General features: G+C 37.1%; 1 protein-coding gene across 2 annotated transcripts in view; it reads right to left on the bottom strand.

The window, feature by feature from the left end:
• Positions 1–287: 287 nt before the first annotated feature.
• Positions 288–27,399, bottom strand: part of TRIM36 (tripartite motif containing 36) — a 53,463-nt gene continuing 26,351 nt past the window's right edge. For both annotated transcript variants that reach the window (XM_049873641.1, XM_049873642.1), the window contains 6 exons: positions 13,015–13,110; positions 9,510–9,763; positions 9,156–9,280; positions 6,556–6,849; positions 3,858–4,155; positions 288–2,351 (listed from right to left, as the gene is read on the bottom strand). In XM_049873641.1, the coding sequence (XP_049729598.1) occupies positions 1,997–2,351; positions 3,858–4,155; positions 6,556–6,849; positions 9,156–9,280; positions 9,510–9,763; positions 13,015–13,110 (1,422 nt within the window). In that variant the 3' untranslated portion in view covers positions 288–1,996. The remainder of the gene's footprint in view (positions 2,352–3,857; positions 4,156–6,555; positions 6,850–9,155; positions 9,281–9,509; positions 9,764–13,014; positions 13,111–27,399) is intronic.

The following is a 27,399-nucleotide window of genomic DNA, read 5'->3' as shown; positions in this document are numbered from 1 at the left end:
GGCTGCTAACCAAAAGATTGGCAGTTTGCTATGGGGTTGCTATGAGCTGGAATCGACTCAGCAAAAACAGGTTTGGGATCTTTTTTGGTGGATGACCACTTCAACGAGAATTAAGGCTAAAAAATAAATGTACAAAATAATTTTATATAAAACTTTAGCTCTAAGTAATATATTCAGCTAAAAATCTTTTCATGAATAATTTGTTTCTATTTCCCAAGTAAACAGATTACTAACATGCTGAGAATTTCTGTAATGCAGATTTGAATAATTACACTCGATTCCATTTTCCTTTTTATTTAAAATAAATCCAGGTGAACAATTTATATACAAGTATACATGTTTTAAACGGCTTTCCTATTCCTGTTAAAGCTTTATATTTTAAAATGTCTACATGATATGTATTTACACAAAACTTGAGAGTATCAAACTTTACCACACACATGACTTTAGCAGCTTTATTGCACAACGATCCACGTAACACTGCATATTTGCTTAGTTCAGCCTATTTCATAAAGTGCTATTCATAGATGTGAAAATAACAGGACTACTAAACACTAATTCTCCACTCTTGTTGAAGGAAAAAAAAACCTAAGTCAACCTGAAAAAAGTTTCCTATTAAAAAACAACAACAAAGCAAAACAAAAACAAAAAACTCAGGTATAAGACTTTTGGTTACTCTATTAAAATATGCCAAAAGAATTCCACTAACGATTACTGCTAAGAAAATGGATAACAGTCTAGTATTTCAACATATTAACTTCCAGAAAATTAGCACTTTAAATAAAAACCACCTAAGAAAATCTTTCAAAAATGAACATAAGATTTAGATAAAATACAGCTCTTGAAATTAAAAGAACTTTTTAAGTTTTAAAAGGATGTCATTATGATTTTTGTTATTTCCTAAACAGCTAAAGTTGTATTTTTCTTGCTTACACTACAAATGCTTATTACCAATCAGTGAGAGACAGAAAATGCCATACAACTGAACAATTAGTTACTTCATATTTTATATTTACTGCTACTAAAATATATCATGAACTTTTTCAAAGATGTAAACATAAACCAAGACAACCTGACAATACTTGTGCCAAAAAGTGAGAATCAAAAGACACAAGAGGAAAAAGAGCAAATATGATTTCAATATCAGTGCATTTTCACTAATATTTCTGAAAAATAATTCTTTGATATAAGCTCAATATTTTCATACAGTAACTAAGAATGAAGATAAATTTTTCTTAAAAAAAAAAAGGGAAAACTTTCATCTCTTAGCTAAGAATTTTAATTGTATTTCCTGAAAGAAACCATGTTTATTACACATGCCAGTAATGAGCATTACAGCTAAAGGAACTCTTTAAAATGTCAATACAGTTTGTGGTCTCAAGAAAACAAGCAGTATTCATTTTCCAGGTAATCTACTCTTAGCACCTGCTAGGTAGTGAGTTACACACATTAAAATACATTATTTTCCATTTAAACATACAACCATTTTTATGGCCCTTTTCTTATCTATCTATAACTCTGTTTTCCTACTAAAAACAAACACAAGACGCAATTTTTAGTGCTAATATCTATCCGTAAGGCATTTTTAAAATATCTTCTGAGGACAAAAACATGATATAAAAATGAAAAACTAAACACAAAAGCAGCATAATAAATACTTTTGTATCCCTCCCCCGAAAAAAAAGGACTGTAAGTATCAGCAACACCCTCCGACATAAATAAATTAGATTTCCTGTTCCTAAAAAAAGAGAGACAATCCAGTTGCAAAGTTAACCATTCAGAGATAACTAAGAAAGGGTGTCTACATTCCCATCCTTTGTGAAAGGCAGAACGACGACATGGAAGAGGCAAGGCTATTTAGGTTTTGTGTTTTAAGAAAAATCATACACAAGCATGGTGACAGAATACTTAGATGATATGTACTTAGTTACACAGGTTAACACCAAGGCATTGTTTTGCTCACAATTCTCATCCTAAGTTTCATCAGATGTTTACACTACATTTCCTCTTGGTATTCCAGATACTTTGCTGTGATGGGTTCTTCAAGTTGAATTCCTCCACTGCCCATTAATGCAAATGCTGGGTACATTGTATTCGAACAGTCCACTTGGCGCTCATAAAGGCATTTCATGTGATCCATGTCGTAGAAACCCACTTTACCTTTATCATAGTCAAGGAAAATTCCTATACTTGTTGGCATGGGAAAGACTCTATTTTCAGGATCATTAGAGGAAGTAGGTGACTTGGGTATAAAAACTTTCTTCATGCCTATAGTAACTAATGTAAAAGGTTGTGAAGAATCAAAACAGGCATCTTCACTTCCACTGTCATGCCCACTGTCTTGCTCATATCTAAAATGCAATACATAAAGAGAGTAGAATCATATCTGTATTATCATCCATAAACCTTCAAGTATCTTTAAAACATTTTTGCAACATATATCAGTTTAAAGTTATAATAATTTTTACTTCAGAAATTTTCTATTAAAATGTAATCAATTAAAAACAAAGACTACACGGTGCCATTTAGAATTATACTACAGGCTCAGCCCCAACTGCTCTGTCATAACATACCAGCCACTTTTGCCTAGATACATGCACAGGATACAATTTCAAAAATCATTAGTAACTTTGGTTTATTAAAAAACCAAAAAGCCAGGGAGAAAAGTGAAGGGGCTTACCAAAGATTAAATATTTATCAGACACAATTGTATCTTAAGAAAATACAAAGACAAGGAATGAGCAGACGAAGGAAAGGGAATGGGCACTGCAAAAAATGCTAGTGAAACAAGCGTGTTTCACTCTGTTCCTTAAAAACGCTATTTCCTAGTTGGGATTTCTATATTGTACTATGATATAAACAAACATTATAACTTATTTTTTCCATTATAGACATTTTAGTTGCCGGTAGATATTTTTTATACATGTTCCTTACATTTGTGATCGTATTACTGCATCAATGATTTTAATCAGGTTTTTCACTTCTATTTCTCATGTTATGAACTTTTATTTCTCATGTTATGGACTTTTAGAACAGTATTAATACTAATATTCTAAAAAGGGGATGTGCCACTTTGCTTAATTAGCCATATCCCTGTTCCAATTTTCATTGTTATATAAAATTCTTTGTGCAAAAATTATTTCTTATAATTCAGATTGCTACTTGGAATATTCACATTAAGTGGTCAGAAGCTGTTCATCTTGACCAGCTCACCTTAACCCACCTAAATGTCCACTCTCTTAAGAAACTGGGATTCCTAGATGTAGAAACATGTCAGCCATTACCCAGTTTTGAAATTACTGATGGGACAGTTTAAAGAAACTGTGTGGCTAAGTGCTACGGCTGCTAACTAAATGGTTGGCAGTTTGAATCTGCCTGGTGCTCCTTGGAAACTCTGTGCGGCATTTCTACTCTGTCCCATAGGGTCGCTATAAGTCGGAATCGACTCAACGGCACTGGGTGGGTTTGGGTGTCCCATAATAAAAGAATGATTTAATATCATCAAATTTGAAATATGACAATTAGAGGCACTTTATATGTGAGTAATCTTTATCACGTAATTTAGGTTAACTGATATGAAAGACTTTCAAAATTTAAAGCTGCAAAGCTATCATAATTAAGAGGTATCCAAAACAGACTTAATTCATCATGGAATCAGAAATTAACTACTAACTCTCATTCCATCTGCAGATATAAGACTACCTAACTCTTTATTAGCCAGCTATACAAGTATAGCCAAAACATATGAATCTAAGAATTATATGCTATAAATGTAAGTATTTTCAGACTTACTTTGCCAAACAAGGACATTTACTTTTAATATAATTACCAAGTTCTAGAGTAATAAAATAATCTACCTTGGACTAACTGCATCCCGGGGAGAGCGGAGCCACTCTTGTAGCTTATCACTGGAAGCAACTCCCACTTTTACCAGGTATGAATATGGTTCCACACGGAAGGCCCAAAAATGTTTCCCTTTTGTAATTCCGACATCTCCAATGATGTAGTCTAGGCTTGTGTAATAGCCCACTTGGATGCGTTCCGCAGTAAGCAGAAGATTAAATCCTGCCCTGCTCTCTACACGGTCTCTCTTCAAGTTCAGCAAGAGGTGTTCATTATTATAGCCACATTTTTCATCAAAGAGAAAACTGAAAACTTTAAATAGAGTTTAAAATTAGTCTGAACATTATTTATGAGTATTTCTACAATTTAAGGTTAAATTTGATAGTTTTTTAAAAGTAGAAATTACTGAAAAAATAAGAAAAGGACATATTGTAGAAACCTATCACAAACTCAAACCCCAATTTAGAAGTAACCCTGGCGCTGTAGTTAAGAGCAATGGCTGCTAACCAACAGGGCAGCAGTTCAAATCCACCAGCCACTCTCTTAGAAACCCTATGGGCAGTTCTATTCTGTCCTACAGGGTCACTATGAGTCGAAATCGACTCGAGGGCCATGGGCGTTTGATTTCAGTAAATTTTCTATATCTGAAAAGTTTCAGCAATCTCAAAAGCCCAGGAAAATATTTTCGATGTATGAGAACATTTCTGAACACAATTCCTTGAAATAGAGCAAACACACCCTAGATATTTTACACTCTCAAATTTGTTCCTAAAATAGTTGCACATTTTCTCAAAGCTGTACATTTATATATATATATTTAAATATCTATTCCAATTGTTATAAATCTGGAAAACTTTAGCTATTTTAATAAGGTATTTTATCAATCAACACGCCAGACATGAGAAACATGATACAGTGCAAAAAAAGAAGAAAAAAAAAAAAAAAGGAAGGACTTTGGGTTCAGAGACCTGGGTTTCAATCCCTGTTCAAGAACTTAACTGGAATTTGACCTAACTTTAATTTCCTCATCTGTAGGACAGAGATACTACTACCCTTAAAAATCTCTATCAGCTTGATCCATTAAGCATAAAATTAGCTAGTAGCAACCTAAAACCATCCCGCATATGCAGGCTGACCATTCTTCCTGGTAAAGCCTGTCATTCTGAGTTATTTGTGCTTCTTTAGCTTAACAAAAATCTTCCCAGTTTGCATAATAAATTTATCTGGCCACCTCATCATTATGGCTATTCAGAGAAAAGGAAGACACTGCTAACATTTCCTTTCCTCCTTCCCCCTCTGCTATGTTACTGAAAACAGTAGCTACTTCCAGGTTTCTTTTTCTTCCACTTTCGGACAGAGAAAAAAGCAGAAACAGTATAAACCATAAAATACTCGCAAATCTATTCTAAAATTTCTGTTTGGATGTTATTAAAATCCAAGAAAAATAATTTTAGCCAACTTTGCTTATTTGTATTCTATTTCTTTAAAGCCACCCTATGCATCAAAAATAAATAGTAGAGGATACACTGCTTCTCTATCTTAAACAAAAAGGGAAGATTGCAGAAAATACGGGTACAAAAGCCACTAAACATGGACAGAGCAATGCAGTCCAAGGAATCCAAGCAATCTCTAAGGTAGTGGCCAACAGGGCAAGATATTTTCCTGCTAACTAGAACGAGCACAACTTTGATTCTAAATGTCCCTCGTCCACGGAGAGACTACAGTGAGCATCAACTAATCTATGAATCATTCTCATTCTATAAAAGTCTACAGGCACTCTACAAGTACCACTCAAATCACTGGTTTTTAATTGGGAAGAGAGAAGGAGGTAATGCTTTAGGATGGAGAAAAAGCTATCCACGTGGTTCTAAGATATGCCTTCCATCTCCATGTGCTAGAATCACCAAGTTAGAAAATGCAGGCAAGTCAGAATTAGATTAAACCAAAATCATATTTCAGGCTATTATAATTTTTACATTTTAAATATCCATCTAGATTCAAATATGATAGTAAGACAGCCCCCACAGTACTGTATTAAAAATCCTATTTTCTTTGCTTGGCTTTCTACCCCCCAGCCTTGCATTTGGATTCTGCTTTTATGTAAACCCAATTGTGCCTGCATAGTATGATTAAGAATGTTGCTGACATGTAATCTGTATGAACTCCCTACTTGTAAACCCCTTTAAAAGTAACTGGCCCGCCCGCCCTTGGCGAGCAGTCTTGGCAGCAGCAGCTCTGACTCCTTTCCTTGTACAACGAAATAAAAGTGCCTTTCCTGTTCTCCCACCTTGGTCTCTCATTTATTGGCCAATACAATCATGCCAAGCAAGAACCTGGGGTTTCCACTCAGTAACGATAGAGATGTCTATAAATTGACCAAAAAATATAGAAACATACTATTTAATATTTAAAACTTTTAAGGTAGCATTCATGCTATTTTAACACCAAATTAATAGCCCTGCTCACTCAAATTTCTTCTGTTCATGTTCTTCTATATCTGATGTCAGTCAAAATCCAATCCTCTCCTCAGCCTACTTGGTGAAATTCAAGTATGATTCAGTTCATTTCTAAATTCTAACTGGGTGTGGAATCTCCTTTTCTAGTCTTTTAATAATAAGTGTTAGTTTCAATGTAGGTCTACACGGCAATGTTGATGATTTTATCAAGGTCTCTTCTAACTCTATGTTTTTTTATCCCCAACATTCACAATACCTGGAGCAGGAGGAGTATGAAGGATCAGTTCTCTGCTGCAAGGACTACAGATTGAACCCTTATATGCTCTCACTCTGAAGACATAAAGAGAATTGCTATCTAGGTCCTCAACTACTTTACTAGTGCCACACACTTCTATCTCATTCCATGACAACATTTCTTCATCTCTGTTAATCTTCCGATATTCAAGAACATAGCTATCAGCTTTATCATTCTTTCCTGGTTGGTGCCAATTTATCAAAGCATTGTTATAAACTTTGCTCTGTTCCTCATTGATCTCTGGCACATCTATGCCTGAAAGAATCATGAAACAGAAAGCAAAGTTAAAATACTGATATTTCAAACTCTATTTTTTCCTCAACAAAAAGAATGTATTGACATACTTAATGATTTCTAAACTATCTAAGAATTTTCTAAATTATAAGCTATGTGTAAGAAAAAGGATAAACAATAAAAGAGGGATTAAAAAGGTACATTTGTGTTTACAACAAAAAAGAGAAAGACAAATGAGAAATAAGACAAAAATTAAGACTCAATTATAGTTCTAAGTATTATAACCATTAATTCTGAAGCAGTATAAATTAAAAATTTTAACTATACACCTTCACTTTTCACCTACTGAATAACAAACTGGACTTGAAATTTTCATCTGCATCCGCCTATAAACATAAACAATTATTTTAATAAATTTTTAAACACCTAAGTTTTGGGGAGTATATCAAACAAATTCTCAAAGAAGCATTACATAATTTCCTTTCATATTTTCTTCTGAAAAGTTGCAAAGCAATTTAAATAAATTTTTCCTAGTATAAACATCATACATATTTTATGCAGGAAAAATACATAATGCATAAAAAAATTAAGAAACTAAAAGATAATCACTATGAAATTTTTTAATTGAGTCTGCCAGTTTTTCCCTCAGTGGTATTCTACTATATGGATGTATCAACATTTAACTGTCTATTTTTGGGAACACATTTCCAATTTTTCACTAACTTACAGTAATTAAAATATTCTCACTAAACCTTTGTATACATCCACAATCCTTCCCACAGAATAAATACCAATAAGCTTACCTGCTTGGGTCATATGGTATGAACAATAAAAAAACTACACAGGTAGAAGTTACACATACACACACATTTATATCAAATCACAGAGAAAGGTATCCCACTGTTACATAAAGTCAATTTCCATTATTCACGGTAGTTATGTTTTATACAGTCCCCACTAACACTGAATTACTGAATACTGAACCAGGCATGCCTGTTAGGCAACTCAAATTTTTCACCACTCTGTGAATGCACCTACAAGTCCGTGACTGACTACAAAAACGCATGTACTGATTTGGGGGTTACAAGTAAATTTTACCAAGTAGGCAAATTCACAAATACAGAATACACAAATGAGGAGGAGTAACCGTATAAGCAATGTATAAATGTGTCTCTTTACGGTGCATTTTTACAACTGAATGTTATGCAGCCATAGTAAATCTGGAAAGTCATCAATTTTAAAGTAAAAAAAAAAAAAGCAAGTTACAGAAAATATCCTACCCAATGCCCCTTCTTTTCTTCCTTTGAAACATAGCTTACAAAAAAATATATTCCAAGTAGGAAAAAATGAGACGGACATCCACCAGCTACAAACTAGGTAACTGTTTCATTTCTATTCTTGTTCATCAGTTTTACCGGTTCTTTATCATACATGGGCATAACCCAAGATCTTCTACCATTAACCTCACCTTTCCCCACATGTACTCACAAATAAACAAACACATATTTGAAAAAGTGATTCAAACATACATTTTAAAAACAGGGAATATAGTATGTAAAGTAGAATCAGTATTTGAAAGAGTATCAAATATCCACGTGGTAAAACAAGGTAGTCATAATAAACAAGGTCAGTATATATTTGAAAGTAGATTCAGGTATAGATTTGAAAAAAGAAAGGTGTCACAAAAATTCTTCAGAATTTTTAAGTTACAAAAAACAAGATAAATTCTTTTGAGTGAATGTACAAATCTATACATCTATGCCTATATAATAATTAGACTATAACTGCATCTTTCTAAGGATTGTGACTATTCACTATCACTGGAAGAGAAATCCAAGGGCGATGAATCAGGTGAGAAGACAGGAAGCCCTGCCACTAGCAAGTAACAAAATACAAACATCCTACAATCAGTTTTAGCTTAAGATTCCATTTTTAGGTTTCTGCCCTAGAGAAACTCATATACATGCGCACAAAGACACAATGACAAAGATGTTCAATGCAGCATTGCTTATATAGAGAAAAAATAAAAACTGTCTCTCCATAGGAAAACTAGAACTTCATATAACAACAAGTATGTATTTTAAACTTAATTTTTGAAAAAAAAAGCAATTTTCAATAAGGACATATACAACATGATGCCATTTATGCAATGTCTGAAGAAATGCAAACCAAGAGACTATAGTTTTGGGGCATTAAACACAGCTGTAAAAACAAATTGAATATGATTTTGGGATGACAGAATGGGCAACAGAGATGCTGTTGTAATGTCAAACTGAAGGGAATCTGTGTTTTTTTTATACAGTGTGAATTTAGTATAAGAGACTTACCATTAGAGAAAAAGGACAATTCTCCAAGAAGTTCTGTTTGTTTAGATGTATTAACAACATAATCTTCAAAAGAAGTCTGAGCTGCAGGTCTAAAGCTCTTCAAAGATTCTGTAGCTTTCTGTATTCTACAGACAGATATTTTATATAAAAATGATTGTTTTAAGGCAAACCAGACTAAATACGTGCAGTGTGATTAACCAAAAAATAACAGTTCATTCAACATTCAAGTTAAGAGTGAAGACATACTTCACATAATACAGCATCCTGAACAATTCAGAGCTAAAGTTGAAATGTATAGCAGCATTTAAAGACATTGCTAAAAAAATTTTTAAAGTTAAAAGTAAAAGGAAATACCTGAGGTGGAGTTGTTTTGCTGTCTGAACAAAGCAAGACTGATCTGTCTCTTTAAGCACCTCTTGAGCATATCCCACAAGCCCATTGTTTTCTAGAAGCCCCTGATACTCTTCCACTTGAGTCTGAAATTTGTCTAATCTTAGTTTCTTAGAAGCATCAATTGCTTTCAAAACAGATGATTTCCTCTCTTCCAGAATTTCAAAGAGCTTTTCAAAGCGTGTAATTGCTTCTTCTTTAGCCCTCTCTCCATTACACTAGTATAAAGGAACAAGAACAAAACATTACCTCATCTGCGAAACCAAATGTCTTTTCACAAAATTCTACATAATTATACTTAGTCTACATGATGCCAAAAATCAAAACTCAACAAAACAAACTCATTGTCAAAAAAAAAAAAAACCTGATTCTCTGGAATTTTCAGAGTAATAATTTGGTATCAAATATACTTAGCAATGGGTTAATGGTTATACTTAGCAAGGAATTTTGGGACCTGTTAGCTTTTTTTTTTTTAGCTTACTTTGTAATTTTAAAATACTGTACTTTCCTTAAGCTTTTCACCTCCAAAGTCCAGCAATAAACAATTTATTCAACTGAATAAAAAAAAACTTCAAATTATACATAAAGGAATTTGAAGAAGAAATTAACCGATTTAACCAGAGACAACCACCAAAACCAAAACCAAACCCAGTGCGGTCAAGTGGATACAAGAAAACACAATTCCAGAGTCTTGAAGTCCTTTCTAATTCAGGACATTTTTCTGGCATTTTCCCATCCTAATCCAATTTTTTTTTTAAAGCTAAACCACAACCATGAAACACAAAAAAAAAATGGCATCATTTACTACGATACGAAAATGTTGTCCTCTCATGGTTACATAATTAAATCCTGACTCAGCTGTGTGACCTTATGCAAATTACTTAATTCTATATGCCTGAGTTTTTCTCTTTTCAAAGCTGGGGATAAGAGAACCTATTCACTTCAGGGTTTTGTGAAAATTAAAAGCATTATTTACAAAAAATGCATGCTACAATATCACATCCTATCCATAAACGTTAATCACTGCGCATGTAGCTGTTTCTCTGTCATACAACGACCCTATCTGTGGTGCTTAGCAAACATTTCGAACGCCCAAAAAATCAGAGACCCACTTGATTTTGAAAACAAGACTAACAGCACTCATAGGCAATTATCATAACAGACTCTTAGGCAACAGCCAACAGAAAAGTCTTCAAGAACATTCTAAAAAGCTGAAAATACATAGTTGAAGTGCACTGTGCATTTTCAAATGGCTTATGGCCAACATTTATAACAAAAGGAAATTTTTCTGGATTCTCTTCAGTTTCCTAAGCCCAAACGCCAAATTAAAAAAGAAGGGAGGGGAGGGGCAAGAGGGGTGGGAGTGAGAGGGAAGTAAAGGGTGGTGGTATTTTGATAGTATTTCAATGACATATCAAAACATTAAACCAGAAATATTATACACAGGTAAAAAGGAGATATTTTTCAGCTAAGTAAAATTATACATAAGATAGTGTCAAAATCACTGAGTAAGAGCCAAGAATAAAGACAAATTCTCTAGTGTAGAAAAGATTCTTACCAATAAGCCTACTACACATGCATCTTAGATCAAAGGTGCAAAAAGAAGTTAAATAATTTCTCCAGGATCCCAAGGGATCAGTGTCTAAATGAATGCCTGATGCCCAAATTCCTCAAAAACAGGCACTCAGTTTTCCTTTATTTCAGAAAGTAAAGGGCAATATGACTGAGAAAATCAACAGTTTAAAGAAAAACTTAAAATGACCTATGGCCTAAAATGAAAATGACCTAAAATACCATGCCTGAACAACCTGTTATATAGGTGATAATTTGCTGTATGTCCAGAGATTATGCCAAACCCAGAGGATTTGTTAATCAGACAAAAATATGAAAAACAAAACCCCACTTTAAATTACATGGAAAAACAACTTAGGGTGGTGAGTGCAATCAGTGAAAATCAGAAAAAGAATACTAAAAACTAAGGTGATGCTTGTAATACGGTACTAATTCACATAATCGCTCAATAATTTCATTCTATTTTAGAAAAGATTTTTTTTTTTTTAATCAAGAAGAACAGTCCTCCTGAATCTACTGCCCTGAGATCATCTTTAACTCTGAAGCCATAAACCAAAAATACCCCCTTGAAGTCTTCTTTAAACCAAACAACAGTCTAGCTTAACTAGTAAAGAATGTCCGCTGTGAGCTTTCTGCTCTTTAAAAAACTTTACTATATGGGATCAAACTGTTAACAGCTACTTGAAGGTTAGATAGGAAGCTCAGGGGAAGATAAGTTTATGTCAACAGGGGAGCAACAAACCAAAAAAGGAGGGTGAGAACACCTGCATAATTTGAAGAATGTAATTGATGTCATTATATTGTACACGCAGAAATTGTTGAATTAGTGTATGTTTTGCAACGTGTATTTTTAACAATAAAAAGAAGAGTTACAGCATACTCACCCTCATACTAGCCTGAATATTTTTATATTTAACAACAACTTTTAAAGTGATCGTGAGTAATGGCTCTTAAATTTGTTTCAAATGGAGAAACAGGCACATGTCAAAGGCAGTGAAGAATATTTGGAATTTTAAAGTAACCCAGTCCTATCTTTCTTTACTGTATTTTTAAATTCTGTCATTTTTTCTAACTTTTTATTGTAGTATACATGCAGTAAAACGTACATATAAGTGTAAAGATCTATCAATCTTTCCAAACATTCCCATATAACCAACATTCAAATCAGATGAAAGAACATTACCAGTGCTCTAGAAGCCACCTTCATAACCCTTCCAGGCACTAACCTTCCTCTCTTTAACACCACTATCCTGAATTCTAAATGCACAACAAACAGTTCTACCTTTTTTGGTACTTTTTATAAATGGAATCACATTGTATGTATTCCCTTGTGCTTGTCATCATTCTTTCAACATTATTGCAAGATTTATCTACATTGTTGCATCTAATTATATACTTTGTTCTTTCTCATTGCTATTTATACTCCACTGTTGAGCATTTGGGCCCTTGCCAGTTTGTGGCTATTACAAATAATATCGCTATGAACATTCTAACACGTCTTTGGTGAACATATGTAGGGTATATACTTAGGAATATCTGAAATTTTAAATAAGCTTGGTCCTAGTCACGTATTTTTCAAAGGCAATCAGCTAATATTTTTAAATAAAGATAACTGTAAAAGCTATCATTTCCCTTGTTACTAGTTTTGATGCTTTTCTTAACTGCTGCATAGAGTTATTCTTTCCTCTGTGCTCTAGGATCATTTAATCACTATATCACAGCACTGGTCATACCACATTATAATTTATTTTTACATTTGTTGCCCTAATCCCAGAAAGACGGGTAAAATCTAATGCAGATTTGTACTCCTAGCCATAGAGTACCCACAGATATTATGAAAGAATAAGTGAAGTTTTAGGTGAATAAATGAAAATAAAAATAAATGTTTATCACTTACCTCTGTTTCTTTCATTAACAAGTTTAGTTCAGAAATTTGACTCTTCACCTGGCTCTCCTTACCAATAAGGTAATCAATGTCTTTTGAGAGCTTTTCCTGTTGAAAAATATTGTTAACACAAATGACTGGAAGCAGAAGTTTAAAAAAGGATGTGGGGAATTTTTTTCCCATTACACAGTACTTATCCTCTTCTGTTTTCTATGATGAACAGGCAGTAAAATCAACTACAGCTATTATCACTATTAACCCAGGGTAATTAGTTACTGTCTTTGAGCACACAGATGCAATGGTATATGAAAGATTAGAAACAGGTTGGAAAAAGGAATAATGTCTTATTATTACTCCCAGAACTCCTCCTCCTAAAGCTTCTAAGTAGATGGAAAAGCAGCTTTAGGTATTGTCTTCCATAGATTTCATAATTCACATACACACACAAAATAGAAACAACAGAGTCTTTCAAAATAATCTCTATAGCCCATCCCTGCCTAGATGTTCATTAAATAATTATACATCTTAATGTAAATACAGATGTGTAAGAACAAGCAGTTTCCAAAGCTTATTAAATAATTTGTTTATAAGGTAGCCATTTGAAAATTAGTGTATATATAGCCATAGAAATAACATTATAGACTTTGGTGAGATCCCTAGCCTAGCCCTGATAAAATAACCAGCAATAAGCCAGAGGAAAGGGTAGGGTTAAGATGCCAGAGTAGTCAGATGCTTCCTGTGGTCCCCTTTAAAACAAAGACCTGAGAAAACAAGTAAGTCAATTATATATGAAAATCTAGGAGCCCTGAACATCAAAGACAAAGTTGAGGAATCGGACTGAGCAGCAGGCGGAAGGAGAGATAGTTCAGAAGCAGCGAGGAGTTGCCAGACCTGACCTGGCCAGTACCAGCACCCTGAAGGCTGGATCAACTAGCATGTGCAGTGAGACAAGCAGTGGAACTCGGGACATGTTTATCAAGAGACACCAAGAGGTGGAAAGTCAGCTCAAACCTCCAGAACCAGTGCAAAATAGCGCTGGATAAGCAAAAGGTAAGGACAAGTGTCTAAACAACCACATGGATCAAAAAAAAAAAAAAAAAACCCTCTTTTTAGGAAATACCTCTCTCCCACTTACCTGCTCCTTCCCTGCTCTGCTCCAGTCCAGTCCTGCTTCAGAGACTGCTACACTCCCTGGGACAGAAATAGGACCAGTCCCGCACCCTGAGCCATTCTCCCAGCATTGGAGGGTGAACAAATTAACAAACGGGAAAAAATAACCTGGCAGCTCACCTAAGCTGGGAACTCAGGGCAGGCATAGCACTTTTGCCTAGACACAGACTTTGAATGCCTTTCACCTCTGTGTAGACCTGTGTGGGCCCATTTCAACAGCACAGGTCCTCATCACAGTATACCAGGGTATATACCTGAAGCCTATTTTCATCTGTATCTGCTGTAAGGTGGAGTGGAAGATCCATGACGTTTAACACTGCCCTGCCTATTAAGCAGAGTCATCACCTACCCACGTCAGGGGCCTGAGGATGGTGGCTTTCACCCACTCTACCAAGCCACCTGTGACAGGGGTCTAAGGAAAAGTGGTGACTCCCAGTCCTTACAGCCAACAGCGTTAGGTGCCCATAGTCTGGCTGCAAAACCCACCCACCTACGTGCTCTAGGGAACAGGGACATGCCTTCCACCTAGATGCTCAGGGACGGCAGTCAGCCCCCTGCCTTGATCAGCGCATGACCCCCTACTGTGGCCAGATACCTGTGTCTACTCCAATCACTTCTGCCCATCTAGGACTGTAGGTGAGAGCCTGCACCAAACACCCGGCAACCAATGACCTGGACACCTGAGCTGAATCCACACAAAAAAAGTAAACAGACACTTGGGCTCACACACCTAGCAACAGCTCTATCAACCTGCAGACAGGATGTGAGAGCTTCAAAGATGCCAATAATCAAACTAGCTTACCTGACCAGCCTATTTGGACGTATCAAAACAAGAACCTAGGACACAGTCAGCAGACATAAAATATAATAACTTATTGACTGCTCAGAGATGACAGTCAATATCAAATCACATAAAGAGGCTGACCACGATGGCTTCAGCAAGCCACCGAAACAAAGAATCAAAAAACCTTCCAGGGGAAGATAACTTCTTGGAATTACTGTGTATTAGTGAAAAGACTAATACACAGAACTCTTCAAGAAATCAGGAAGGAGATTAGACAAAAAATGCAGAACAAGCAAAGGAACACACAAAACAAGAGAGGAACTTAAGAAGGTTATTTGAGAGCATAATGACAAATTTAACAGACTGCAAGAATCCATAGAGAAACAGCAAATAGAAATCCAAAAAATTAACAATAAAATTTCAGAATTAGACAATGCAATAGAAAGTCACAGGAGCAGAACTGAGGCAGTGGAAGTCAGAATTAGTGAGATTGAAGATAAAGCACGTAACACCAATTTACCTGAGGTAAATCAGATAAAAAGAATTTTTAAAAAATGAAGAAACCCTAAGAATTATGTGGGACTCTATCAAGAGGAATAACCTATGAGTGACTGGAGTGCCAGAACCTGGGGGACGGGGAGGGTAACAGAAAATACAAAGAGAATTGTTGAAGATTTGTGGGCAGAAAACTTTCCTGATATCGTGAAAGATCAGAAGTTCATCAAACCCCACACAAGGTAGATCCCAAAAGAAAGTCACAAGACATATTATAATCAAACTTACCAAAACCAAAGGTAAAGAGAGAATTTTAAGAGCAGCTAGGGAAAAATGAAAAGTCACCTACAATGAAGAGTCAATAACACTCAACTCTGACTACTCGGCAGAAGCCATGCAGGCAAGAAGGCAATGGGATAACATATATAGAGCCTTCATGGAAAAAAACTGCCAGCCAAGAATTATATATCCAGCAAAACTATCTCTAAATATGATGGTGAAATAAGGGCATTTCCAGACAAACAGAAGTTTGGGGAATTTGTAAACACCAAACCAAAACTACAAGAATTACTAAAGGGAGTCCTCTGGTTAGAAAATCAGTAATATCAGATCAGAAGCCAAGATGAGACCACAGGACACGGCAACCAGATATCACCCCAGGTAGGGAAATCACAGTAATAAATCAAAGCTAAAACACTGAAAATAGGGAAACAGAGACATCAATATGTAAAAGATAACATGAAAACAAAAAAGAGGTACTAAAAAATGTAGTCGTAGATCTTTCATATGGAGAGGAAGTCCAGGAAACATAAAGAAATAAGAGATAGGCTTAAACTTAGAAAAACAGGGGTAAATATTAGGGTAATGAAAAGGAAACTAACAGTCCTACATATCAAAATAAAAGACAAGAAAAACAAAGACTCAGCAAATACAAAATCAACAATAATGAAAATAAAAACTACTCAGCACAGAAGATTAAGTAGAACAAAGAAACTGTCAACACACAAAAAAAGACACCAAAAAGACAGCACTAAACTCATACCTATCAATAATTACACTGAATGTAAATGGACTAAATGCACCAATAAAGAGATAGAGAGTGGCAGAATGGATAAAAAAAAAAAAAAAACATGATCCATCTATATACTGCTTACAAGAGACACACCTTACGCTTAAAGACACAAACTAAAACTCAAAGGATGGGAAAAAATTTCAAGCAAACAATGCTCAAAAAACAGCAGCATTAGCAATATTAATCTCTGATAAAATAGAATTTAAAGCAAAATCCAACACAAAGGACAAGAAAGGACACTACATAATGACTAAAGGTCAATATACCAGGAGGACATAGCCAAAACAAATACTTACGCACCAACAACAGGGCTCCTAAATACATAAAACAAACTCTAATGGCACTGAAAAGGGAAATAGCTCCACACTAATAGGAGACTTCAACACACCGCTTTCAATGAAAGACAGAACATCCAGAAAGAAGTTTAATAAAGACAAGATATAAATGCCACAATCAACCAACTTGATCTCACAGACATATATCGAACACTCCACCCAAAAGCAGCCAAGTATACTTTCTTTTCCAATGCACAGAGAACATTCTCCAGAATGGACCACACATTACACCATAAAATAAGCCTTAACAGAATCCAAAACATCGAAACATTGCAAAGCATCTTTTATGACCATAAAACCATAAAAGTAGAAATCAATAACAGGAAAAGCAAAGAAAAAAAATCAAACACATGGAAATTGAACGACACTTTGCTGAAAAACTACTGGATTATAGAAGAAATTAAGGATGGAATAAAGAAATTCATAGAATCAAATATGAATGAAAACACTTCCTACCAGAACCTTTGGGACACAGCAAAAGCAGTGATCAGAAGTTAATTTATAGCAATAAAAGCACACATCCAAAAAAAAGAAAGGGCCAAAATCAAAGACCTATCCCTACAACTAAAACAAATAGAGAACAGCAAAACAAGCCATCGAGCAGCAGAAGAAAGCAAATAATAAAAATTAGAGCAGAATTAAATAGAGAACAGAAAAACAATTGAAAGACTTAACAAGACCAAAAGCTGGTTCTTTGAAAAAAACAAAAAAATTGATAAACCGCTGGCCAAACTGACGAAAGAAAAACAGGAGAGGAAGCAAATAACCCGAATAAGAAATGAGATGGATGATATCAAAAAGGCCCAACTGAAATTAAAAGAATCATAACAGAATAGTACGAAAAACTGTGTTCCAACAAATTTGAAAACCTAGAGGAAATGGACTGCCAAAAGAACGAACAAATCTGTCTTAGAAGAAGTACAACCAGAACACGCCTTAGAAGCAAGGATGGCAAGAGTGCATCTTACATACTTTGGACATGTTGTCAGAAGAGAGCAGTCCCTAGAGAAGGACATCATGCTTGGCAAAGTACCGGGTCAGCAGAAAAGAGGAAGATCCTCAACGAGGTGGACTGACATAGCGGCTGCAACGACGAGCTTAAGCATAACAACGATTGTAAGGATGGCGCAGGACCGGGCAGTGTTTCGTTCTGTTGTGCATATGGTCGCTGTAAGTCAGAACCAACTCAACAGCACCTAACAGCAACAGAGGAAACGGACAAATTTCTAGAAACACACTACCTACCTAAACTAACATAAACAGAGGTAGAACAGATAAACCTAAAACAAGTGATTGGAAACGTGTCATGTATTGAATTGTTCCCCAAAAATATCTGTCAGCTTAGCTAGGTATGACTTATATGACTATATGATTGTCTACCATTTTATCTTCTGATGTCATTCCCCTACATGTTATAAATCCTATCACTATGATGTAATAAGATGGATTAGTGGCAGTTATATTGATGAGATCTCCATGACTGGATAGTGTCTTAAGTCAATCTCTTTTGAAATATAAAAGAGAGAAGCGAGCAGAGAGACATGGGGACCTCATACCACCAAGATAGCAGTGCCGGAAGCAGAGTGCGTCCTTTGAAGCTGAGGTTCCTGCATGCGCTGAGATACTCCAGACCAAGGGAAGACTGATGAAGAGAACCTCCCTCCAGAGCCCACAAAGAGAGAAAGCTTTCCCCTGGAGCCAGCACCCTGAATTTAGAATTGCAGCCTACCAGACTGTGAGAGAATAAATTTCTCTTTGTTAAACCCATCCACTTGTGGTATTTCTGTTATGGCAGCCCTAGATGACTATGACAGGATTTGGTACCAAGAGTAGAGTGCTCCTCTAACAGATACCTAAAATGTGGAAGCGGTTTTGAAACTGTAAATGGATAGAGGGATTGGCAACAACAGAGAAGCGGCAGTGGCAGAGGACCAGCATCAGCAAAGAAGCAGCAGCAGCAGAGGACTGGGTGCAGCAGAGAACTGGTGGCAGCAGCAGCAGCAGAGAAACAGCAGAAGCAGCAACAGAGAACCTGCAGCAGCAGAACCAGGAGACCAGCGCCAGACAGTGCTAGAGCCAACCCACAGAGCAAGAGGGCTGAATGCCTGTGTGCAGGAGGCTTCCTGGCAGAGTGGTGCATCTCCTGGGCACTTATTGGTGGAGTTAGGCTTGCCGGCCCCCAGAGTGAGACAGCTGTGTGCCTGTGTGCAGGACGCTTCCTGGCGGAGTAGGGTGCCTCCAGGCACTTATTGGTGGGTGAAGCTACTGAGCTCTGGAACACGTGCCCCAGCAGGGCAGGTGTGGGCATGAGGCTCAAGGAGCTGAGAGACCGAGAAACCAGGAAGCAGATGCTGAAGGGACAAGGAACAGAAGAATCCGAGCTGCCTCATTCTCAAAAGGTATGGTCAGGACCTCTTGGGTATCAAAGGGTGGAGCCATGGCCTCTGGTGTTTCTAAGTGTGGAGCCGCCACTCCAATAGACTAGTAGAATAGTGAGCATAAAGCCAAGGGAGATCAAAGACCTAAACATAAAGACTAAAACGATAAAGATCATGGAAGAAAAAATAGGGACAACCTTAGGAGCCCTAATACAAGGCATAAACAGAATACAAAACATTACCAAAAATGACAGAGAAACCAGGTAACTGGGAGCTCCTAAAAATCAAACACCTATGCTCATCTAAAGACTCCACCAAAAGAGTAAAAAGAACACCTACAGACTGGGAAAGAATTTTCAGCTATGACATCTCCGACCAGCCCCCGATCTCTAAAATCTATATGATTCTGTCAAAACTCAACCACAAAAAAACAACCCAATCAAGAAGTGGGCAAAGGATATGAACACACACTTCACTAAAGAAGATATTCAGGCAGCTAACAGACACATGAGAAAATGCTCTCGATCATTAGCCATGAGAGAAATGCAAATTAAAACTACAATGAGATTCCACCTCACTCCAACAAGGCTGGCATTAATCCAAAAAACACAAAAAATAATAAATGTTGGAGAGGCTGCGGAGAGACTGGAACTCTTATACACTGCTGGTGGGAATGTAAAATGGTACAACCACTTTGGAAATCTATCTGGCGTTATCTTAAACAGTTAGAAATAGAACTACCATACAACCCAGAAATCCCACTCCTCGGAATATACCCTAGAGAAATAAGAGCCTTCACACAAACAGATATATGCACACCCATGTTTATTGCAGCTCTGTTTACAATAGCAAAAAGCTGGAAGCAACCAAGGTGTCCATCAACGGATGAATGGTTAAATAAATTGTGGTATATTCACACAATGGAATACTACGCATCAATAAAGAACAGTGACGAATCTGTGAAACATTTCATAACATGGAGGAACCTGGAAGGCATTATGCCGAGTGAAATTAGTCAGAGGCAAAAGGACAAATACTGTATAAGACTACTATTATAAGACCTTGAGAAATAGTATAAAATGAGAAGAACACATACTTTTGTGGTTACGGGGGGGAGGGAGGGAGGGTGGGAGCGGGTTTTTTAACTGATTAATTAGTAGATAAGAACTGCTTTAGGTGAAGGAAAGGACAATACTCAACACATGGAAGGTCAGCTCAACTGGACTGGACCAAAAGCAAAGAAGTTTCCGGGATAAACTGAATGCTTCAAAGGTCAGCGGAGCAAGGGCGGAGGTTTGGGGACCATGGTTTAAGGGGACTTCTAAGTCAATTGGCAAAATAATTCTATTATGAAAACATTCTGCATCCCACTTTGAAATGTGGCATCTGGGGTCTTAAATGCTAACAGGCGGCCATCTAAGATGCATCAATTGGTCTCAACCCACCTGGAGCAAAGGAGAATGAAGAACACCAAGGTCACACGATAACTAAGAGCCCAAGAGACGGAAAAGGCCACATGAACCAGAGACCGACATCATTCTGAGACCAGAAGAACTAGTTGGTGCCTGGCCACAACCGATGACTGCCCTGACAGGGAGCACAACAGAGAACCCCTGAGGGAGCAGGAGATCAGTGGGATGTAGACCCCAAATTCTCCTAAAAAGACCATACTTAGTGGTCTGACTGAGACTAGAGGAATCCCGGCGGTCATGGTCCCCAAACCTGCTGTTGGCCCAGGACAGGAACCATTCCCGAAGACAACTCATCAGACATGAAAGGGACCGGACAGTGGGTAGGAGAGAGATGCTGATGAAGAGTGAGCTAATTATATCAGGTGGACACTTGAGACTGTGTTGGCATCTCCTGTCTGGAGCGGGGATGGGAGGATAGAGAGAGTTGGAAGCTGGCATAATTGTCACGAAAGGAGAGAATGGAAGGGCTGACTCATTAGGGGGAGGGCAAGTGGGAGTAAGGTGTATATAAACTTATATGTGACAGTCTGACTTGATTTGTAAACGTTCACTTGAAGCTCAATAAAAGTTAATTAAAAAAAAAAGCCAAGGGAGCACAGTTGCCATCCCAGTGGGCCTGGAAGGCAGAGCTGAAGCCCAGAGCTGAGGGACCTCCACTCAGAATCCGGAGAGTGTGGCCAATACCAGAGTCCAGAGTCTGGAGGACAGGGCTATAGTGTAAACTGTCTGAGAGAACAGAGGATTATTTTCAAGCCTTGAAGGCTAATGTAATGTGTTCTGCTGACTTGCCTGGTGCCTGTTATGCCTTCTTTCTCTCCAGTTTCTCCCATTTGTAATGGAAATATCTAGCTTGTGCTTGTTCTGCCATTGTACTTTGGAAGCAGATAATCTGTTGTCTGGATTTCACAGATGAAGAGGAATTTTTGGATTTTGGTCTTGGAGTTGATTTAAGACATTTGTTATGATATGACGGGTTGAATATGTTTTGCATATGGCAAAGACAAGAATTTCGGGGGGGCCAAACGGTAGAAGGTCATGGATTGAACTGTGACTCCCCAAACTATCTGTCAACTTGGCTAGGTCATGATTCCTTTGTATGATTATATAATTGGCTAATATTTTATCTTCTGCTATGATTTCCTGTTAAAAAAAAAAAAGGCTGTGACAGCTTCACTAAAGAATTCTACCAAACATTCAGAGAAGAGTTAACGCTAGTACTACTAAGGGTATTTCAGAGCATAGAAAGGGATAGGGTACTCTACTCCTGAACTCACTCTATGAAGCCAGCATAACCTTGATACCAAAACCAGGTAAAGACTCCACAAAAAAAGAAAATTAAAGATCAATATCCCGCGTGAAAATAGACGCAAAAATCCTCAACAAAATTCTAGCAAATAGAATTCAACAACGTATCAAAAAAACACCTCACCATAACCAAATGAGATTCATATCACGTATGCCAGGATGGTTCAACATTAGAGGAACAATCAATGTAATCCATCACACAAATAAAACAAAAGACAAGAACCACATGATCTTATCAAATTATGCAGAAAAGGCATTTGACAAAGTCCAACACCCATTCATAATAAAAACTCTCAGCAAAATAGGAATAGAAAGGAAATTCCTTAACATATAAAGGGCATTTACACAAAGCCAATAGCCAACATCATCTAAATGGAGAGATTCTGAAAGCATTCCCCTTGAGAACCAGAACCAGACAAGGATGCCCTCTATTACCACTCTCATTCAACATCATGCAGGAAGACCTAACCAGAGCAAAAGAAATAAAGGGCATCCAAATTGGCAAGGAAGAAGTAGAAGTATCCCTATTTGCAAACGATACGCCCTCATTCATGGAACACTCCAAAGAATCCACAACTACTGGAACTAATAGAAGATTTCAGCAAAGTCTCAGGATACAAGATAAACATACAAAAATCAGTTGGATTCCTCTACACCAACAAAGAGAACTTTGAAGAGGAAATCACCAAATGAATACCATTTACAACAGCCCCCAAGAAGATAAAATACTTAGGAATAAATCTAACCAGAGACGTAAAAGACCTATACAAAGAAAACTACAAGACCTACTGCAAGAAACCAAAAGAGACCTACCTAACTGGAAAAACACACCCTGCTCATGGATAAGATGACTCAACATTGTGAAAATGTCAATTTTGCACAAAGCAATCTACAGATACAATGTAACCCCGATCCAAATTCCAGGGACACTTTTTAATGAGATGGAGAAACAAATCACCAACTTCATATAGAAACGGAAGAGGTCCCAAAGAAGTAAATAATTATCGAAGAAGAAGAAGAAAGTGGGAGGCCTCACGCTACCTGATTTCAGAACCTATTACACCGCCACAGTAGTCAAAATAGCCTAATGCTGATACAACAACAGATACATAGACCAATGAACAGAATTGAGAATCCAGACAAATTCAACCACCTATGAGCAGGTAATATTTGACAAAGACCCAAAGTTCATTAAATGGGGAAACAACAGTCTCTTTAACAAATGGTGCTGGCATAACTGGATATCCAGCTGCAAAAAAATGAAACAAGAGCACCTCACACCATGCACAAAAACTAACTCAAAATGGATCAAAGACCTAAATATAAAATCTAAAATAATAAAGATCATGGAAGAAAAAATAGAGATAATGCTAGGAGCCCTAAAACAGGATATGGACAGACTACAAAACATTACAAACAATGCACAAACTCCAGAAGAGAAACTAGATAACTGGGAGCTCCTAAAAATCAAACAGTTAAGCTCATCAAAAGACTTTACCAAAAGAGTAAAAAGGCAACCTACAGAGTGGGGAAAAAAAATTGGCTACGACATATCTCATCAGGGTCTGATCTCTAAAATCTACAAGATACTGCAAAATTTCAACCACAAAAAGACAACTCAATTAAAAAATGGGCAAAGGATATCAACTCTTCAGAGAAAGATTAGACTTGACTATATAAGATATAAAATACTGATGAGGAACGTGCTTCTTAGCTCATATAGACACATGAGGCTATGTGCGCGGCTCCTCTCTGGAGGTGAGATGAGAAGACAGAGGAGGTCAGCAGCTGGTTGAGTGGACATGGGAAATATAGGGTGGACAGGAGTGTGATTTCACATTGTAGAGAAAGCAACTAGGGTCACATAACAATGTGTGTATAAGTTTTTATATGACAAACTGACCTGAATTGTAAACTTTCACTTAAAGCACAATAATAAAAAAAGGGGGGGGGGCAAAGGATATGAACAGACACTTCACTAAAGAAGACATTCAGGTGGGTAACAGATACATGAGGAAATGCTCACTATCATCAGCCATTACAGAAATGCAAATCAAAACTACAATGAGATGCCATCTCACCCCAACAAGGCTAGCATTAATCCAAAAAACACAAAATAATAAATGCTGGAGAGGTTGTGGAGAGGCTGGAACACTTACACACTGCTGGTGGGAATGTAAAATGGTACAACCACTTTGGAAATCGATTCAGCGCTTCCTTAAAAAGCTAGAAATAGAAGTACCATACTATCCAGCAATCGCACTCCTTGGAATATATCCTAGAGAAGTAAGAGCTGTCATACGAATGTTCACTGCAGCACTGTTCACAATAGCAAAAAGATAGGAACAACCTAGGTGCCTATCAGCAGATAAAGGGATAAACAAATTATGGTATATTCACACAATGGAATACTATGAAATGATAAAGAACAACAATGAGTCCACGAAACATCTCATAATATGGATGAATCTCATTCATCTCAAACATCTCATAATCATGAATGCTGAGTGAAATTAGTCAATGGCAAAAGGACAAATATAGTATGAGACCACTACTATAAGAACTCAAGGTTTAAACACAGAAGAAAACATCCTTTGTTGGTTACAAGGGTGGGGAGGGAGAGAGGGGGAGGGGAATTCATTAACTCGATAGTAGACAAGAGTTATCTTAGGTGAAGGCAAGAACAACACACAATACAGGGGGTCAGCACCACTGTACTAAACCAAAAACTAAGAAGTTTCCTGAACATAACCAAACACTTTGAGGGAGAGTGTAGCAGGAGCAGGGGTCTGGTGACCATGGTTTCAGGGGATATCTGGGTCAACTGACATAACAAAGTTTACTAAGAAAATGTTCTGCATCCCACTTTGGTGAGTTGGCATCTGAGGTCTTAAAAGCTAGTGAGTGGCCATCTAAAGATGTATCAATTGATCCCAACCCACCTAGAACAAAGAAGAATGAAGAACACCAAAGATACAAGAAAAATATTGGCCCAAGAGACAGAAGGGGCCACATAAACCAGAGACTCCATCAGCCTGAGACTAGAACTAGATGGTGCCTGGCTACCACTAATGACCACCCCAAGAGGAACACAACAGAGAGTCCTTGATGTCGCAGTAGACAAGTGGGGTGCACAACTCAAATTCTAGTAAAAAGACCAGACTTAGTGGTCTGACTGAGATGGGAGGAACCCCAGAAGACGTGGCCTCTGTACTCTGTTAACCCAGAACTAAAACCATTCCCGAAGCCAACTGTTCAGACAAAGAATAGGCTGGACTCTAATTCATAAAATGATACTTGTGAAGAGTGTTTTCCTAGTTCAAATAGGTACACAAGACTAAATGTGCAGCTCTGGTCTGGAGGCAAGATGAGAAGGCAGAAAGGGACAGGAGTTGGCTGAATGGACACAGGAAATCTGGGGTAGAAAGGAGGAATGTATACTCATATTACACAGATAGCAGCTACGGTCACATAAGAGTGTGTGTATAAATTTTTGTATAAGAAACTAACTTGAGCTGTAAACTTCCACCTAAAGCACAATTTAAAAAAAAAAAAGTCATTACAGGAGAAAAAAAAAAATACATGCCTGAGGAACCCTGGTGGTACGGTGGTTAAGAGCTCAGCTGCTAACCAAAAGGTCGGCAGTTCAAATCCACCAGCCACTCCTTGGAAACCTTGAGGCAGTTCTATTCTGCCCTATAGGGTCACTATGAGTTGAAATTGACTCAACAGCAACAGGTCAACACACCTGAAGTTTATTTAAAAAAAAAAAAAAAACTGACCCATCATGGGGTAAGAAATTATAACAAATGTATTCAGAGTCTAAATAAGTATAAGAACATCCAGAAAACACCTTTCAAGCTATAGCCCAACAAAAGAATCTGAGCATTTCAAGCTCTCAGTCACTGCTGACGACCTAAAATGAAAAGGATAGGTGAGAAAAGAAGGGCAAAAGCCCGGCTTTTAAGAATTTAAGAAGTGAGTTTCCTACCTCTATCGTTTTTCTTTTTTTTACTGAGACCATGTAAAAGGGTAAGAGAATATATATAAAAATGGAAGGGACAGGTCTCTGACAGGAACTTTACTTCAGAAGAACACTCAATGATCACACACACTGTGAGTTTCCTTGGTGGCTCACTGGAGAAACAGGAAGAATCTTTGAGGTAGATTAACAAGATCCCTGAAGACTAAAGGCAGGGTGGGTTCAAGAAATAAACTGCAGAATGCTCAGGGTAGAAAGAGACAGAAAATCTTGTGTCTTAACCCAACATTTTATAGATGATGAAACCACAGCTCATAGAGTACAAATGTAGAATAGCCACTAGTTGAACTAGGACCAGAAACCTTATCACTGCACAGTATACTAATCATTATTCCATACTCTGAGAGGTACTTCTTCAGCTCCCAGTTGGAAGTAAGATAACAATTCTTCCAATACAGGCCCTATCAGGCCATGCTAGGACCAAGAGTACAAGATGCAGGTATACTTTTTATCTACAGCAGCAAAGAGTTTAATTTGGCCATCTAAAATTGAAGTAAGGCATAGTTCTACAACAGCGTAAATTAGAAGTGCAGAATAGGCTATGGTAAGGTGATTGTTAAGACACCTTAAGTTACAATTGCAAGATAGGCTAAGATAAGATGGCTGACTCATAGAAGTAAGGACCAGGGAATAATGTATGACAGAATTCAGAAATATAGTCTAACAGCACCAGGGTTCACTGTAGTGAGTTTGAATACTTAAGACTAAGTCTACAGCCAACTGCAGCCTTTATCTGAATCAGCACCAACTCTCTTAGTCCCCTTAGGACAAGAGAGATCTGTTAAAACCAAGAATCGGTTATGTTCATTTATTCACAGGCCTACAAAAAGCACATGTGCCAAATACTGACACTAGGCACTGAGGATAAAAGTAAAATGTAAAAAAAAAAGGATCCTACCTTCAGGAAGTTCATGTAATGGGGGAAGCCATTTTAAATCCTTTAGATAAAGGACCTTGTTCTCTAGGAACTGATCAGAAGCTAATTTTTTAAGGACTCCAAAATTTCTCAGAACCTTTTCTCTAGAAACAGTGGTTTTCAAACTTTGGTGTAAAATCAGTCTCTTGAAAACTAATGAAGAATACAGACACCCAGGTTCCTTGAAGTAAGAGAGGGTCCGGCCTCTGTATTTTTCCAGTTCCCCAGGTGAGAACCACTGCATTTCTCTTTTAATCAGGTCCTTGATTAAAAGGTACCCAAAGAAGCATTATAGTCAACAAAACAAAGGACAAAAGGAAACACGAGAAACTCATTAAACAAACATTTTCTAGGAGACCAGGCTAAGAGAAGAGTATATGGTCCCTGCCCTCATAGCATGTATAAGGCGGCAGAAAATGAAGAAAGGG

The sequence above is a fragment of the Elephas maximus genome, chromosome 2, assembly GCF_024166365.1.
Source record: "Elephas maximus indicus isolate mEleMax1 chromosome 2, mEleMax1 primary haplotype, whole genome shotgun sequence".
Taxonomy (NCBI): Eukaryota; Metazoa; Chordata; class Mammalia; order Proboscidea; family Elephantidae; genus Elephas; species Elephas maximus.
The sequence above is the reverse complement of the archived record's forward strand: the minus strand, read 5'-3'. Positions and strand labels throughout refer to the sequence as shown.